The sequence below is a fragment of the Peromyscus californicus genome, unplaced genomic scaffold (genome assembly GCF_007827085.1).
Source record: "Peromyscus californicus insignis strain IS unplaced genomic scaffold, ASM782708v3 Scaffold_5__1_contigs__length_169319896, whole genome shotgun sequence".
Lineage (NCBI taxonomy): Eukaryota > Metazoa > Chordata > Mammalia > Rodentia > Cricetidae > Peromyscus > Peromyscus californicus.
Window position 1 is genome coordinate 3,073,909 of NW_026294573.1, and position 16,896 is coordinate 3,090,804.

A 16,896-nucleotide genomic window follows, 5' to 3' on the forward strand; every position below is an offset into this window, starting at 1 on the left:
TAGACGTGTTCTGGATGAGGTAACTGCTGGGGCTCCCTCTCAACAGTTCATCCAACAGCAAAACAGCCTCCCACCAGGCTATCCACGGAGGACCCCTCCTGCCTCCCCAGGCCCTCTTGCAGTGAACACTATCAACCTTTGCATCCCATTAAGGCATTGGAGGGAAACTGAGTCAGCCCCCTCAGTCTAGCTGACATTCTTCAGGCAAACAAGGTCCCATACCCTCACCACTCACCTCCAAGCTCTCTTGTGATAATGGCCACATTTAAAATTCAGATTTTATATTTGAAAAAAAAAAGGAGCTGATTACTTGATTGTGGTTGATCTTTCTGAAGAGGCCGAGAATTACTATGTAATATAAATGATGCCTAGCAGTGAAGGCTTCGCATGGGTGTGTGGGAGAGGTCTGCACATTGCTCCAGCACCTGCCCACCCTACTCAAACCTCTCTGTCTCTCTGCTAGCTGTGCCCCAAGCGGGCACACTCGGAGGAACAGCCACCAGCGGAAGATGAACCAGCAGGAGGAAAGCTGCCAGAACTTAACAGACTTCACCCCGGCCCGGGTGCCCAGCAGCGTGGACATCTTCACGGCCTATAACGAGACGCTGCAGTGTTCCCATGAGTGTGTCAGGGCATCCGTGCCCGTGTACGCCGATGAGACGCTGCACTCGACAGGGGAATACAAGTCCACATTCAATGGAAACCGGTGAGCTCCGTGTGACCCGGTCTCCAAGGCTCTGTGTGGTTGAACCAGGCACCGTCCTCTTGTCTGGTCACTCTGTAGATCTTTCAGGGGCCCAGCGCGTGAAGACAGCTGATTTGTCAAAACAATAGCAGTGAAGTAGAGCCAATAGGTATTAGTCACCCCGGGAGGCATAACAGCAGCCATGGGGAAAAACGTATCCCAGACCACAAGGCGGTGACCAAGACGCATTCCCAGACCCTCACTACGACACCTGGAGGCTGAATGTCTGCTCCCCCAACCCCCCAGTCTCAGGGTTCAAAGCTAGCCAAGTACTCACTGCCCTCTGGAGCATCAGCAAATTATGACAGGTCCCTCCCACAGTCGGTGTCTCTTGGACTCTGTCAACAAAATGTCAGCAGCCAGCTCAGAAAAACAGCAAATACCAAGCAGACTCCAGGCTGCAGTCCCTTATTAAATGCTCTTTTATTATTCATGGGTGATCCCTCAAAGAAGACACACTTCTCCAGCCATCCCTGGGAATGGTTAAGAAACCCCTGAGTCAGCTGCACAAGGTTTGTCCAGCATTAAATTAAAATATCAATAAGCTATTTTTTAAGTGACTATGCACCCGTGCATCATTTGTGAATTAGAAAAAACGAGAAGAAAGAAATGAGGCAGTTGGCAGGCTGCTCATATGCCTTGAAGGCTCCTCCCCCTCTCAGTCAGCAGCTGAGATAAGAGGGTCTCCTGGGACCGTGGCTGGAAGGTCAGCTCTAGGTCACCCTGTGCCTTCCATCCTGTTTGCTGCTTTACCTATAAGCAGAAGTGGGCTCGGAGTTCCAGCTCTTCTGGCCACCAGAGTAACCACAGTTCATATGCTCCTGTGCCGCCGCTGGCTACAGTGAGCAGGTGTACCATGCCCATGTCCACCTGTAGAGGGTGGAGTAGCTGCTACTCTCATATCCTGATATGGAGCCAGGAAGGATAACACTCTGGTGTCTGCCACTGGGCTGGGAAGTGGTAGTTGCCTGCTTCATTTCTGTTGCTGTAATAAAATACCTTGACAAAACACAGTTTGGAGTAGAGAGGAGTTTATTCAGCTTGTGATTCCAGGTTTCAGTCCATCATAGAAGGGAACTCACAGTGGCAGGAGCTTAAAGCAGCCAGTCTAGGGCAGAGAGAAGTAAATGCATGCCCACCTGCTTGCTTGTTTCCTTCACTTCTATACAGTTCAGGATCCCCTACCTAGGGAATGGTGCCACTCATGGTGGTCTCAATCCCCCACATCAATTAACAATCAAGATACCCCCCCCCCACACACACACACACAGACAGCCTCACAGGCCAACCTGGTCTATAAAATCCCTCAGTGAGACTCTCTTCCCAGGTGATTCTAGGCTGTCAAATGGGTAATTAAAGCTAACCATCACAGTAACCTGGCTTCAATGACAAAATGTGAAGGGGGCATTTTAGGAGCTAGGCTTTGTCCTTTCTATCATGTGCAATACTGTGCATCCAGTCTCGCCTATGGAAGCCCAGACACTGGTTCTGGGCTCATCCCGAAGACAGCATCTGCAAATGGCACAAGTGTGAAGGATGACCAGCCTTCCCACCTGAGTCCCTCAACCCTGCATCCATCAGCCTCTCTGCTGGTGGGCCTGAGAGACAGTTCTATCTAGAGGTTGGTAAAGACCCATCTCAGAGAACCACTCCCCCTGCAGGCTGATCAGCTTGCCTGCATGTGCGGGCTCACACAGCTCACGTGGCACAAAGCCTTCTTCTCTGCTTTCCACAGATCCTCATCTGCAGATCGGCATCTCATCCCTGTGGCCTTTGTGTCTGAGAAATGGTTTGAAATCTCCTGCTGACTGGCCGAAGGCTTTTTACCTCCTGGGGGCGGGGCAGACGCCATGTGTCTGTTTCATGGTATGTATCTCCCTGAGGCAGAGTGCCCTCTGCCCTCTTTATCTCCCTTCCCCCCACCTTCTCCCCTTACCTCTGCTTTGGGATGATCAGGAGCCCCTCTCTAAGCAGTGGGTTTCTCTATACATGCCCTGTGTGGCTACTGGACCATGGGTCTCTCAGCACATCTATTAGACCAACAGTTAGACTTCTCAGGGAGAGAGGCGCTCCCAGGATCTCCTTGCAACAGCAACAGCACCATCTCAGGGCCATGCCCTCCCTGTGCAGAACTGTGAGCTGAAATTACCTTCAGAAACAAGCTCTGGGTACAACATTCCCTTCCCTCAGCAGGAAGCCACCAGGGCAGCAGCTAAGCAGACAGGGATCACACCCTCAGCACACAATCATGCCGGGAGGGAGTGGGGCAGGAGCAGAATTAAAATGCAGTCTTGAAATATGAAAATAAGAGATAAGAAATAACATGATAAAGAAAGAAAGTGAAGAGTTGAGACATCTACTAATTTGAAGCTGGAGACTGGCACCCAAACAGGATGAATTCTTCACGCTCTGCTGCCTGGGAACATTCAGCTTGCTTTGGATGGTATTAACTCGAATGCTAACATTAAATGGCTTCTGTACTGAGTCTATGAACAGTGGCCTAAGGGGTGGGGAGTGAGTGCTTCTCCCAGGAGCAGCGCAGCCCACACACCCCACTTACACATGCTGCAGGCACAGCCCATGGGTGGTGCGGGTTTGACATCCTTTCCTTTGTGATTCCAGGCTTGCTGGGGACCTTCCTTTTGCCCAGTGTCACAGTAGAGTGAGCCAGTCTACATCACCCTTAAAAAGGCATCCAATCATTTTCCATGAGATGGCAACCCTGTTTCTTAGATAGGAGACAGATTCCGCAAATATTTTCCTCTTACTCATTGCTCACCTTCTGCATGGGGATTGAATAAAAAGGGCAGAAGGCTGAGGGCTGGACATGGCTCCAGGGTTCCATACCCAGCCCTTTCCAGCAGGAAGCAAGGAGCAAGCTGAGGCCAGCATGGGAAGGAATCGGTCAGTTCTTAATCCCAGCACTAATGAATCGCAAGATTGGTCCAAATCAAATCTCCAACCCTCAGTCTCTGTCCCAAAGCCAACATGTTCCGCCAACGGGCAAGAAAAAGTAATTAGATTAAACTGGAAACGAGCCTCCTGCAGAGGCTTTCACGGAGCCTGCGTGGCAAGCACGGCCTTCTAGCAGGCAGGGCACAGAGCCTGGCACACCCTCAGAGCACGGAGCCGCGGCCTGCCAATGCAGCTCATTCCATTAAGGCTGTGGACATCCCTCTTGGATGTGCCAGCTCAGCTAGCGTTGGGGAGCAGTGGAGGCCCCAGTTGCCTGGTAAAGCTTGGCAGACCCCAGGGTAGGATAGGCACCACATCTCTGTTACAGCTTTAGAAGGTCATTAAAGGTGGGCATGATGGCTAATGCCTGTAATTAATGCCAAGCAGTCAGGAGTCTGAGGCAGGGGAGTCACTGAGAGTTTGAAGAAAAACTCAGAGTCAGATCCTGTATCAATTAAAAACAAAACAAAAACGAGAAAAAAAATGTGTTAAGCCGCAGTTCATTGACATGGAGATGATGAACCGGCCAACTCAGCTGACAGTTCCCAGGAGAGCTAAAGGCCCGTAGACCGCGTGTCTTCTGCTCTTGGGGCAACTTTGTCGTATAGATGGCCACTTTTTACATACAGCAGTGCATTCACTCCCCCAGCAAGCCCATCTACAAAGAGGGAAACTGAGGCTGAGGAAAGGCAGACAACTTGACCAAGATGCTCTAGGTTGTCAGTGGTGAAGCCAATCATCCGAGGTTGTCTGGTTCCAGGGTATCACATTACCTACTCTACAGATGGTTCTGCTTTGAAAACCCCTTGCAGGGTCTGAGACCATGCCTTTCTCTATGCCAAGTTCCTCTGCTCACCTGAGGCCAGCCCGAAGCTGTAGGCAGGCTGAGGGTAGAGTGGAGCTGCAGGATGACCAGTCCCAAGTGCTCAAGGACCTGAGCTCTGAAGCCTTCTGCAGGGAGCTGCAGCATGGACATTTACAAGAATACAGAACTTAGGTGGCAGGATATATGGTTTTACTTGTTCCTCGGTTCCAAAAAACCCTTTTGTCTTTCCTATGGCATTCTCTTCTCCCTGGAGCGATCAAGTTCCCACTGTTTTGATTAGGTATCCCAGTACACTGATCTTGGGTGGGGTGTAAGATGTAGGTGCCCCAGGAGCTACTTGAGAGTCACCCCTATCTACATGAGACTACCTGTTTCCAGACCACTACTGCCCCCGTGTGCATCCTGGGGACCCTCTGGATTGAGTAGAACTAGGCGTTGCATCTCCTTGCAAAACGGATGAACTCTGCCACCATGGCTGCCGTGCGTCACCTCCAGTGACTTTCAGTAGACCAGAACCAGTAGAGCTGTGCAAAGAGTCTCATTAGTCTCTGATAAATGCTTAAAGATCCCATCGCCCTGTGCCGGGCGAGCTATTCATCACTCACTGGGATGAAAGCCTTCGGATTCTAAGCATCGCCTGGGTCTTGTAATTAACGCCTGGGCACGATCAGCAAGCAGAGACCGGCTGGAGAGATCTCTCAGATTTACACGGGTACTTGTTGTCCCTTAAATAAATAGCAATTAATAGAAAAACATTTAATTAAGGTTTAATAGTCAATGGAGATATTTATCTCTTGTAGAGCCTTTAAGACTTTTAGAAGCTTTTATTGGTGACGTAGTAATTTCTTTAAAAGAATTTGTTTTATCTGTGTGTGTGTGTGTGTGTGTGTGTGTGAGAGAGAGAGAGAGAGAGAGAGAGAGAGAGAGAGAGAGAGAGAGAGAGAGATGCATGGGCATGAATATAGTGCACAGTTGGACATCAAAACAACTTCCCAGTTGGTTCTCTCTTTCCACAGTGTGTTCTGGGACTGAACTCAGGTCCTTGGCTTTTGAGGCAAGCTCTTTTACCCTCTGAATGGTCTTGCTGGTCCCGTGCAGCAGTCCCTTACCCCAACATAATCTTGTCTCCTTACAGGAATAGGTGTGCACAAGTGGCAGCTAACTGTGGCCATGTCTCTTCCCTGCAGATGGGCTCTTGGGGAAACCTGGGGCTCACGGCAGACAAGAGCCTGCTTCCCTTCTTCGGCCAGTCCTTGTCTCATCCCACCTCGTGGTGGGCACAGACAGCTCTGGGTGAAACCAGATGATGCTGGCTTCCTGTACTCTGGCTCCCACAGAGGGGACCTCAGAGGCTCACCTGCCGTTGGCTCATGGCTCATTTCCTGTCATATTTTTCCCCACAGAGGATGGCTGAACTTCAGAGAACCCCATTACATGTAGTTAGGTTTGTCCTACTTGCCAAAGCTGCTTCCTTCTGAACCATGCCTCGCAAACCATAAAGACTATTGCATCTGGAGCAAACAAGAGATACATCACTATTAATATTCTCAAACCAATTAAATCACATGATCGATAAAAAATGGGAAGTGCTGAGCCCTCCCACAAAACAAAATGAAACACATCTCAGGGGCTGGGGAGATGGCTCATTGGGTAATCTGCTTTCCCATCCCTAACACACATATAAAAAGCCAGACACATGCTGGGTGGTGGTGGGGCACACCTTTAACCCCAGCACTTGAGAGGCAAAGCCAGGCGGATCTCTGTAAGTTTGAGGCCAGCTTGGTCTACAGATTGAGTTCCAGGACAGGCACCAAAACTACACAGAGAAACCTTGTCTCAAAAAACCAAAAAACCAAAACCAAAAACAAAAAACAAAAACAAAAGAGCCAGACACAGCCAAGCAGTCTGTGTGCGATGGGTTCCTTGAGACACCTTGTCTCAAGATGGAAGGTAATTGAAAACAGCACTTGATGTCAATCCCTGGCATCTACATGCCTGTGCACAAGCTGGAACATGCACACACACACACACACACACACACACACACACACACACACACACACACATCATACTCAGAATACAAAGCTCTCCTAACTCAAAGGAAGCACAGAGAACCTTCTAGAAGCTGTGCTTGCTGATATCCAGCACAAAGAAAACATGGGGGCACAGGAACTGTGGCACCAGGGACTAGCCTGCCCTGCTGTCTCTGTTTTCAAAGCAGAGTCTTACTTAGTTAGCATCAAGTCCATGAGCCCAGGATACCCGCTGCCCAATCTCCTTCCAGGCAGCAGGGGGCAGAATGTACCCCAGAATTTATCTGTAAGATTGCCTTACAGCACCCAGCTTTCCTGTCTCTCCCTGTTCCCTGTGGGGTCCAGTCCCACCTCCTGCTGGGTGGTGGCCTTCCCCATGGCCTGGGCTCCTGGTCGTTCTCCAGCTCAGGACCAAGAGCCTCCTGCACTGAGCCTCTGCAGCTGGAGGTGCTGGTCCTCACTACAGGCCAGAACTAGAGAACAGCAGGGCTGAGCGCTCAGGCAGGCCTGCAGGGAGGTAGCAGCCTCCCATCTCTGTCTTCCCTGGCCTGAGGCTAGGATGGTGCCCTGCCCTTGCCTGGAACCTCTTCTGCTCTCTGCAAGAATCCAGGACTGCTGTTACAAGGGCAGACTCAGTCAGAGCCATCAGTGGCTCGGTCTCTCTCTTTTCTCCCAGCAGACAAGTGTCCAGAGGCTTGCCACAGACTCCTCCTTCTGTGGCTCCACATTCCTCCCTGTGTGGTTCCACATGATCACTTGCCAGGGGACAGTCCCTGTCACTAGCCTCTACCTTCCAGCTGTCCTGGGAGTGGGTTTTAAGTCAAGAAAGACCCATGTTGGTGACCCAGAATGGGCTACTGAGTCTTGTCTACCTCTTAGCTTTCTTCAGAGTTGGGTACCAGTCCATGTAGATGCAGAGCAGGAATCTAAGGGAGCCTGAAGTGGCCCTCACTGAAGACCTGTAGTCAGGGAATGTCCTGTTGCCTGGGACATGCCATGCTTGCTGGACTGAAAATCCCAGGAGACTCTCTTATACCTGGGGAACAAGACAGATAGAAATTGAGGGCATGTCTGAATAGAAGAGAGAGGTCAGCTGAGATTAGCAATTTGAGACCTGTGTACCGCTGTGAATTTGAGAGGAGGAGGGGGGAGTGTGGTGGAGGAGCAACTGAGTCAGGGAAGGTGGGAGGAGCCAGCATGGAAACCTAGGATAAAGGTTCCTCTTGGGAGTGTCTGGGAGAAGGCTGGCAGGGAGGGGGCGGGGCTGTCGCTCCAGCCTTGCTTTGTCTGTTTAAGTCCAGGGTCGGGGACCAGAACCCCACCTCCACAGGAGCCTTTCTCATGAAGTCGGGGCAGCCCTGGGACTTAGAACAACCCTGAGATGGAAGCCAGTAACCAGTCACCAGAAGCCAGCTTTGTTAGTGCGGCTCGGGATCCCAGCACTCGGGACACGGAGGCAGGAAGATTGCAAGTGGAAGCCCAGACTAGGCTGCATAGAGAGACCCTGTCTCAAATAAACAAACAAACAAGTAATCAACAATCAGAATAGGGACAGAAATCTCAGTCACTCATATTACACTGACCTAGGCCACTACTGCCAGGTGTGAAGTCATCAAGCCCTGCCTTTAGTGAACCCATTAAAAATTACATTTAATTGCAGAAAATAGAACTAATAAATGCTATTCTAACCTTTCTGTTTCTCTACCTTTCTCTGTTCTCTGTCTCTCTGTTTCTGTCTTTGTGTGTGAGTACATGCCTGTGTGTGTGTGTGTGTGTGTGTGTGTGTGTGTGTGTGTGTGTGTGTGTGTGTGTGTTATTGTTGGCTATGTGTTTCTATGGGTATGTGCTTATGTGTGGAGGCCAGAGGTCAATGTTGGGTGTCCTCCTCTATCAATATCTGCCATGTTTTTTGAGACAGAGTCCATCACTGACCCCGAAGCTCACCACTTCTGCTAGACTGGCTGGCCAGTAAGACCCAGGGATCCTCCTGTCTCTGTGTCCCCAGCACGGGGTTGGGGGGTGGGGTGCGGACCCGCACTGCCATGCCTATCTTGTATGTGGATCCTGTGGATCTAAGCCCAGGTCTTCACACGGGCACAGCAGGCCCTCCACTCACCCAGCTGTCTCCCCAGCCCCTTAACTTTTCTTCAGTGTGTGGTTCGGTGGCATTCGCTGTGTCACTGTCCCCACTAAAACGTCCCTCTGAACATTGGCATCCCTAATGTGCACAAATGCACACGCACTAGCCACACCCACCCTCTGCCTGTTCAAATGCACGTCCTGGGTCACGCGTGTTAGTGGTTTCACACAGTACCGTGTTTTAACTTCAAAGATGTTCAAATGAAAACAGGTGCACAAGCTGGCTCTTGCTCTCTGCAGTAAAGTGCATGTCTCTGTTTGAAATGCTTGATCCCTGAGCATGGGGGTTGGGTAGGGACATAGCTGGAGGAGGGCCCATCAACAGGAGCCTAGGGCTGATCTGACTTGATGTCCCATTTCTTTATGCAAGATCACCTGAGGTCCACAGTAGGTGGACATCCCCACAGAGGCACAGTGGATTCTTCAACTTAGGCTTCATAGAGCTGCCAAATGGGGGTTTGTTTGAATACCCCCTCCAACAGAAAGCAAGTTGGAGGGGGTATTCAGAGCCTCTGTTGTCCATTCTGGGCCACAGGGAAGGAGCCGCACCTTCAATTCTCTTCTCCACCTCACTGGAAAGATGAGTCGAGGCTCTGGGTACAAACATGGGTCCTGAACTGAGCAGGAGCAGGCCTTCCAGCCCTGCCCATAGCTCCAAGACAAAACCTGCATGTGCCTCCTGGAAACCTCAGTGTTCAAAGCCCATCACCATTGAGACGGAAGGAAGGATGTCACACTGGGGCCCTCTGGGGGAGCTGGGTCCCATCACCACCCTGACTGCAACTGTGGGGGACTCTTAAAAACCAGCTTGCTTCCAGGTCTCCAGAGAAGGCACAGGGTCGTATGTTTCTGAAAGGTTCTGAACACACTGTGATGGATCTTCTAATCTGGCCATTTGCTGGGCCTGGTGACTGTGGGGCAACACCAGCATTCAAGTCTCGCCCTTCTGCCACCTTCATCTAAGGATCGCTGGGGCCCTGCTTCTTGACTTGTGTTATCCACAGGTGTGGAGGAACTTCCCTCCCTGCTTGAGGGTCTACGTGGCCTGTAATTGTGGAGTGTTTCCACTGAGAGCATTGAGTGGCAGTGGAGGCCCCCACACATCACCCCACAACTCATACAGCACTGAACAGAATCGCCCATGGCTGTGACGTGATGCATCCTCATGCCCAGGGGCATGCCCATCACTGGACTCTCTTGCTGGAAGACTGGGCTTCCACTCACCGGGTCTGGGTGTCCTTTCGTGGCCAGGCTGCTGGAGAATGTTGCAGCCGCTGGCTTTCCCAGACTCCCTTTCTCTCTCTCTTGGGAAGACTCAGGTTGGCTTTGCTGATCGATCCAGAAGTCTGTCCTGGGTCTTGGTCCGAGTGAGCCTGCAGCTGGTAGTGATGGAAAGGGAGCCCGTGGGTTCCTCCCTGCATTGCAGGTGTAGCAAGCAAAGCCCCTCCCTCTATGGGTTGGAGAGGGAGAGAGGAAGAACACAGGTTGGCATACTAGCCAGTGACGTGCATGGTTGGGATGCTGGGTTCCATATGAGTTAATGGAGGAGATGGACCTCTCAGAGGCCAGGGGACAGCTCCACATCGCCACCCTCAGCAGCTTGAGCACTCCTGAGCTCAACCCAGACCGAAGCAGAATTTATGGCTTTAACACTGAAAAGAATTTCAGGACTGGCTGGTTTCCTAAGCCAAATTGGGAGTTTTGTTAAAGATATTTGAATATAGGCTTAAGACTGAGGGTTGACAGTAAAAGAGTGCTCAGAAGACATTAGGACACCCACAGGAGCATGGGTGTGGGCCTCTCAAACAAAGACCCCACCCATTCTCTGCATCCGTTTCCTTCTTTGACAGTGGGGTGACAGATTGGCTCCAGAGGAAATGGGGAAGGCCCTAACAGTTGGAAATTTGCGGGTGAGAGGCTTCACTCAGATGTCTGGGGGAGGGGCTCTTTTCCCTGCTCATGCCTCCCAGATTTCCTGTGTCTTTCTGTCCTGTCTCAGGCCCAGCCCTTCCTGGGAGGCTCTGAACAGGGGGCTGAGCCCTTCCTCATGGCCCCACCAATCCTTGGTGACCAGAGTGGATGTGTGTGGGCTTTGTGTGGGCAGGAAGCCTCCTTGTGCCCTAGGGCCTGCTGCCATTAAATCACTTCTCTCCTTCCTCCACAGGATTCCGTTGGTGAACTTGTACAAACAAAACAACAAAACAAAAAATTATAAAACCTAAAACTAAACTATCTAAGGAGAGGGTCCCGCACCTGCCGCTTCTGTTGCCCGTGGGAAACTCAGCAGAGCAGGACACCCAAGGCCAAATCTATTTTTGTAAAATTGCTCGTGCCTAGGGGCGCTCCCTTCTCCCAGAGTTTTCTTCGGAGAGCAGAAAGAAGAAATGCAAGAAGCGACTAGAGACAGCAGAGAAAGCAAGCAGAAGGACAGGAGACAGCTCCCGACGCCTGGGACTCGCACCACGATTCTGAACCTGTGCCAATAATACCACTATGTGCCATGTAATGACCCGGAAGCTCGGCCGGAGCCGAGCCCAGCGAACCACGCGGAGAAATCTTACAGAGGACAGGGGTGGGGGATCACTTCCGGTAGAGTCACTATTTCTGGTTAATATACATATATAAATATATAAATACCAACACACAGACACACACACCTTTTTTGTACTGTAGCAATTTTTGAAGATCTTCAATGTTCCTTTTTAAAAAAAATTGTGTTATAGTTACAAAATTTGATTTATTTAACATGCTTAGTATGAACAGAATAAACTCGTGTTTTGTACTTGGGCAACTCACATCACACGCTGCACACACACACACACACACACACACACACCCACACACACAAACACACAAGCATTTATACGCATATATTGGAGAAGCAGTTCCACAGGTGACCTGGTATATTTCATCGCCATTCATCCAGGGAGACAGTCTCAACCCAGATGAGGAGGCCCTTACATGACATCCTTCATCTGTCAGATACCTGCCGAATGGCACTCAGTGTGTGACTTATCACCTTGGGCCAGAATTAAGAATGCTGTGGTTTTCTCTATATGTATTCACACACATGATCAGTGCTATATTTCTTCATTTAACTGTCTGAAGATGCTAACAGCCACATGCGTTCACGTAGCTGACTGCCAACGAGTGAGCCTGAGCACCAGGTTGGGTGGGTGGTGGATTCTCGAACATTTGTGTTATACAAGCATAGACTGAATTAAAGAAATTTTCCAGTTCCATAATTAAAGGAATATATCCATACCCAGTGTGTGCTTATGTGAGGGCAGCACTCAGGAGCCCAGGAGGGATCAAAACCCCAAGGTTCTGTGTGTGCCCAGCCCAGGTGATCCCTGTTGGCTATGTTCTGGTACAGACTGTGTCCTTCCCACAGTGGTACTGTGTTTTTCCTCAGGTCCAGGTGTGACCAGGAAGTTAGGGGAAACTGAGGACCTGGTGATGTGTTTTCTTATGAAGATGTTACTTTGGGGCTTCTGTTGGGTCCTAGACTGAAGCCTCATAGCAAATCCCCAGCGTCCTCCCTTGTTTGGAATAACTGCCATCTCCACTGGAGGCAGCTCAGCTAATCTCCCTGTTCCCTAGACTCTGTCAGCAGCAGGTGCTGGGAGGAGCCTGTGAACCTGCTCCACACTCTTCGCCCATAGCGGTGTCTTGCTTTTATAAGTGTAACATGTGCACACAGTGGCCATGGGTGTCAGGCTGCTAGACCCCCTGGAATTGGAGTTCATATGGTTGTGAGCTTCCCCGAGGATGCTGGGAACCAAATTTGCTCCTCTGGAGGAGCAGCCAGTGCCCTGAGCAGCTGAGCCATCTCACAGCCCCACATCTGATGTTCCTATGGCACACCTAGCAGAGGCTGGGTCAGGTGTTGGGGAATCTCCCAAGGATGTGTCCGCTCTGCATGGCTCCACATCACCAGCAGGAGAATGAGTGAAAAAATGGAGAGAGAGTCAACAGACAAGGCTGAAAGATCGAAGGCCAGACAGACAGCCTCTCTTGCCCTTGCTTATGTCTAAGTGGCCAAAGTTTTGCTTCTTTCCAGGGACTCTGCCCTCTGGGAACAACCTGACATGACATGAGTTTGATGAAATTAGCTTCCATATCCCCCCTGGGCACGTGAAAGCCGAGTCTGATGGTGAAGGGGGATGGCGCTTTTACAATTCAGACATGTTGAGATCTCTATCTAGGACGTTGCTCAAAAATTTGGAAGATGGTTCTTCTGGATTTTGTTTCTGTTTTGGTACCTGTGTCCCAAGACAAGACAATGTTCCCAAGACAATGCAAACATATGCCACTGTGACATTGCCATGTTACAACTCCAGGTTCCCAGGACTCTCCTCCACGCCTCTGAGATGTACATCTTTCTCTGTACCTCCCATTGTCCTCAAGCTCTCTCATCAGAGGTGAGCTCTGCACTTTCCTTGGCCCCAGGTGAACAAGGTAAGAGGAGGGATGGCAGCATCACTTTGTAGTGGGCCTGGTGGTCAAGTGTGAGCGATTCCCCTTCTGCCCTTTACCTCTAGAATTGGGTCCACTAGCTGATACTTCCCTCCAAGAATGGGTCTGTCTGTTTGCTTCAGCTGTTGTCCTTACCAAGGTATCCAAGGAGGGTGATATCGGTGGTGATGTCCCTGAACATATATCCACTTGAGTTGTACCCCTTTGGCTTCACATGGCCACAGGCTTCCAAGTCAGCAGTCCCTCTGCTGAATGTGACTGTTCGCTTGATCCTCACCACAGATTTTGAAGTAATTAGCATTGGCTCTTGAAAGCCATCTTACTGGATGGGCAGTTGAACCCATCTCTAGGCCCACTCACTTCTAATCTCTACACCTTTGGTATCTATTTGGTGTCGCTCAAATAGGCAAGTGGTTACTTTTGTTTTTAAACGGTAAGTATGACTGGTGAGATTTCTCAGCACAGCTAAGGAAGCCTTCGGATCTTCTCTTGGGCTCACCTTTCTGAGATAGGTCTGAGACAAACCTAGGTGTGTGATACCACTCCACCCCAAGGGCTGCTTCCCACATATGGACACCCAAGGGCACATGGACAGCCAAGGCAGGTGGGTCAGCTTCCTCGCAGGAAAAGTAGAGGCTCTGGGTTCCTCCTGTGGGTTTCTGGTCCTCTGTTTCCATCTTTGGTCTGGGTAGTCTTCTGTCACCTCCAACTCCTCCATCATTCCTTGGAGACCTTACCAACTCTCTGCTCTTGGTCTTAGGAAGTTGCCTTTACTGTTAATATCAACCTTGCCTTCTTAAGTACTCAAGCATCCCAAATACCTCCCAGGACCACTGTGGTCTCTGGCAGCACCCTCCCTGTCGGCATCCATCTTCAGTGTCTGTCTCCAGGCCATCCTGTGTGAACATGCCCAGCTCATCAGCCTAATTACAAAGTGAGTGATCTGTTAAAGTCTCTATTTTGGCTCTCCAGAATAGATGGAGTAGGGAGAAAGAGACAGAGACTGAGACTCACTGAGACAGACAGAAACACAGAGACATGATACACACAGAGAAGAGAGAGACATGGAAAGATGGAGAGAAGAGACAGATGTGGGGGCGATCATCATTTCCCTTCTCCCAGATGGTCTAGCATCTTCTGAAACTCTTGAGGGGCAAGATGGGGAGACAGGGCTGAGGCTAGACCACAGCATTTCCACATTGAGGCTGGAGGTTCACTGTCATTTATGCCAACCAGCACCAGTATCCACATTTTCTTTGTCCCATCAGTTGCCCATTGCCATTTTTTATTAGAGCAAGCTTGGCGCATGTGAGCCCCGATGCACCCATGGGCTCCAGTCAGAAAGACATTGGGAATCCTGATGCTCGGCACTGTTCTCATCTCAGCCTATGGATTCCTTAGTATATCACTCACATATAGAGGTGTGTCTCATCATGATTGACTGTCACTCATTAGTCTGTCAATCTTCTACTGTGTTGGCTACAGGGCTGGAAGTAAAAGGGACATAGTCCTGTCCTTGTGGGTGGGTTTTATGGTCTGCTGTGGGTAAACACAGAAACAAACACAGTAATCAACAAATAGATAAATAGTGGAGGGGCCATGGAGCAGGGCATTAAGAGGGAAGGGGGAGATGACGGGCGTTACACCTCTTCCTTCCATCCTTTTCCTCCTGGGAACTATCTCTTGCTTACTGAGGGGTGGTCTAGGGTTGGATGATATGGGAAAGCCTCTTACTTCTCAGATAGAAATGCAATGTAAAGGCAGGTATGAGATAATATGATCATTACAGAAGGCTCTATCAGACTCTCCACCCCTCCCCCTGTTCATCCCAGTGAGGGCAGAGCTGAAATACAGAGCACAGGGCCAAGTGAGGACTGTCATTATGACAGGAAACTTGCCCTGCTCACCAAGCCCATCTCTACCTATGCCCCCTCTTCATGCTCCAACTGCTCTATCAGGTCAACCAGATTTAAGGAGGTTGACCTGGGCTGGCAAGGGACCTGGGGTCAGAAACTTAGCCCCAGGCATCAGGATACTATCCCTGCTGGTTCCAGAAGGCAGCTGTCTTCCCCAGACTCCTCCGAATGCCCAGTGTGTTTAGACCCACCCTTCTCACATAGCATCTGCTTTTAAGTAAGCAGTTAATCAAAAACATGTCATGACTCACGTCTGTTTATGGTGCTCGGTTTGGAGCAGTTTGCCGATTTGCTGTCGTACAGCTTTTTGATTGTTTTGTTTCCAGTGTAGATGGCTAGCCCACGTGAATGGAGCAAACTCTTGGCACCCTCCTGCTTCGCACTATGCACTTTCTGTGTCCCCTGGGAGGAAGGCGGGCTCTTGCTTCACTCTGAGCTGAGGCCATATATGACTTACGCAGGAGTCTTCGGGGATCCTGTAGAATTCTAGAATATGCCACCAGGTTTCAAGGCACAAAGCATAGGTGGCATATGGTTTCTTGTCATTTCTGGGTTTCTGGCTTGTGTTCTGATGTCAGGAGGTGGTGGAGAAAGGCTCCATTGAGGGTTGGCATCCTTCCTGTCACCCAACCAAAGAGTGGGCTGCTGCTGCTGCTGCCCTCAAATCATTCTAGAAAGATCTCAGCTAACAAGCATTCAATGGCCCATCTACAGAGCTCACCATGTGGCCAAGGAGCCCAAGCTAGGGGGTTTGCCTATACAATGATATCCTGGAACTGACAGGCCCAACGTAGCTCTTGGCTTGCACTTTGCCAAAGGAGTGATCCCATTATCACAAACAAAAATGAGAAATGGAAGTGAGGTACAGATATACTCACATCACCCTTTAGGGGACTGTTCACTTCAGTTGCCAGTTAAGCACCTGAGCTGTGCCTGGTTAGGAATGTTGTGTGCACTATTACCCAGATTCAGAATGAGCCAGGAGCTAATGGGAGGTGCCTGGCTAGGTTCCTCACAACAGTGGTGGGCATGGGCAGCGGGAAGAGGGACAAACTCTGTGGACTGTCAACGGCCAGTGATAGGGCTATGTGCTAAGCCTGCAAACACGCAGCCACAGTACCCCAGTAGAACGGTCCCTAGGTTTCGACATGGATCACAGTGGAAAATAAATCCTTCCAGGAACCCCATCATCTTTTCCTCTTGATGGATTCTCCTCCTAAGTCTTCTGAGGGGGGCTGGGCATTAAATCAAGAGGGTTGGTTTTGAGAAGACCCATGAATCCTGATCGCATATGGGACAGCCTGGACCAAAGAGATGAAAACAGGGCCAACCTTGCACATGTGGGACACTGAAGACAAGGAAGCTACATTTATCGCTGACCGTGTGGAGGGAGATACTGAAATGCAACTGGCTGTGTCGTGTGGCTTAGAGTCTGAGCAATATGCCATAGATAATTTTCAATTTGCCAAGCTAATACACTAAGCCAAAGGAGTAGTTGGTACATCCCATGGGGCCAAGTCTTCTCTTGTTGCTGTCTTGCCTTCCATGGTCCGACATCTGCAGAGTTATAGATGGTAAGCACAGATGCAGAGCATATGGCATTGTAGAAAGGTCTCTTTCATAAAGGGTAATTAGTTTTTTTGAAGGTGGGCTTTCTCTTAAAACAGAATCCCCCAGAGATCTGGGCTTCCAGTAGAACTCAACACTCAGGTATCTGTGACATTAAATTACAGCTGCCTGGAAGCTTCCTTCTAATGGGGCCGTAACTCAGCTGGTCACCTGGTTAGCTTTTGTCAGGCTTCT

The 16,896-nt window shown here is 50.1% G+C and overlaps 1 protein-coding gene across 2 annotated transcripts in view; it reads left to right on the top strand.

Annotated features, from left to right (window-relative positions):
• Window positions 1–11,962, top strand: part of Ajap1 (adherens junctions associated protein 1) — a 114,696-nt gene extending 102,734 nt beyond the window's left edge. For both annotated transcript variants that reach the window (XM_052715047.1, XM_052715045.1), the window contains exons 4-6: window positions 464–706; window positions 2,481–2,611; window positions 10,863–11,962. In XM_052715047.1, coding sequence (XP_052571007.1) covers window positions 464–706; window positions 2,481–2,553 — 316 coding nt within the window. In that variant the 3' untranslated portion in view covers window positions 2,554–2,611; window positions 10,863–11,962. The remainder of the gene's footprint in view (window positions 1–463; window positions 707–2,480; window positions 2,612–10,862) is intronic.
• Window positions 11,963–16,896: the final 4,934 nt, after the last annotated feature.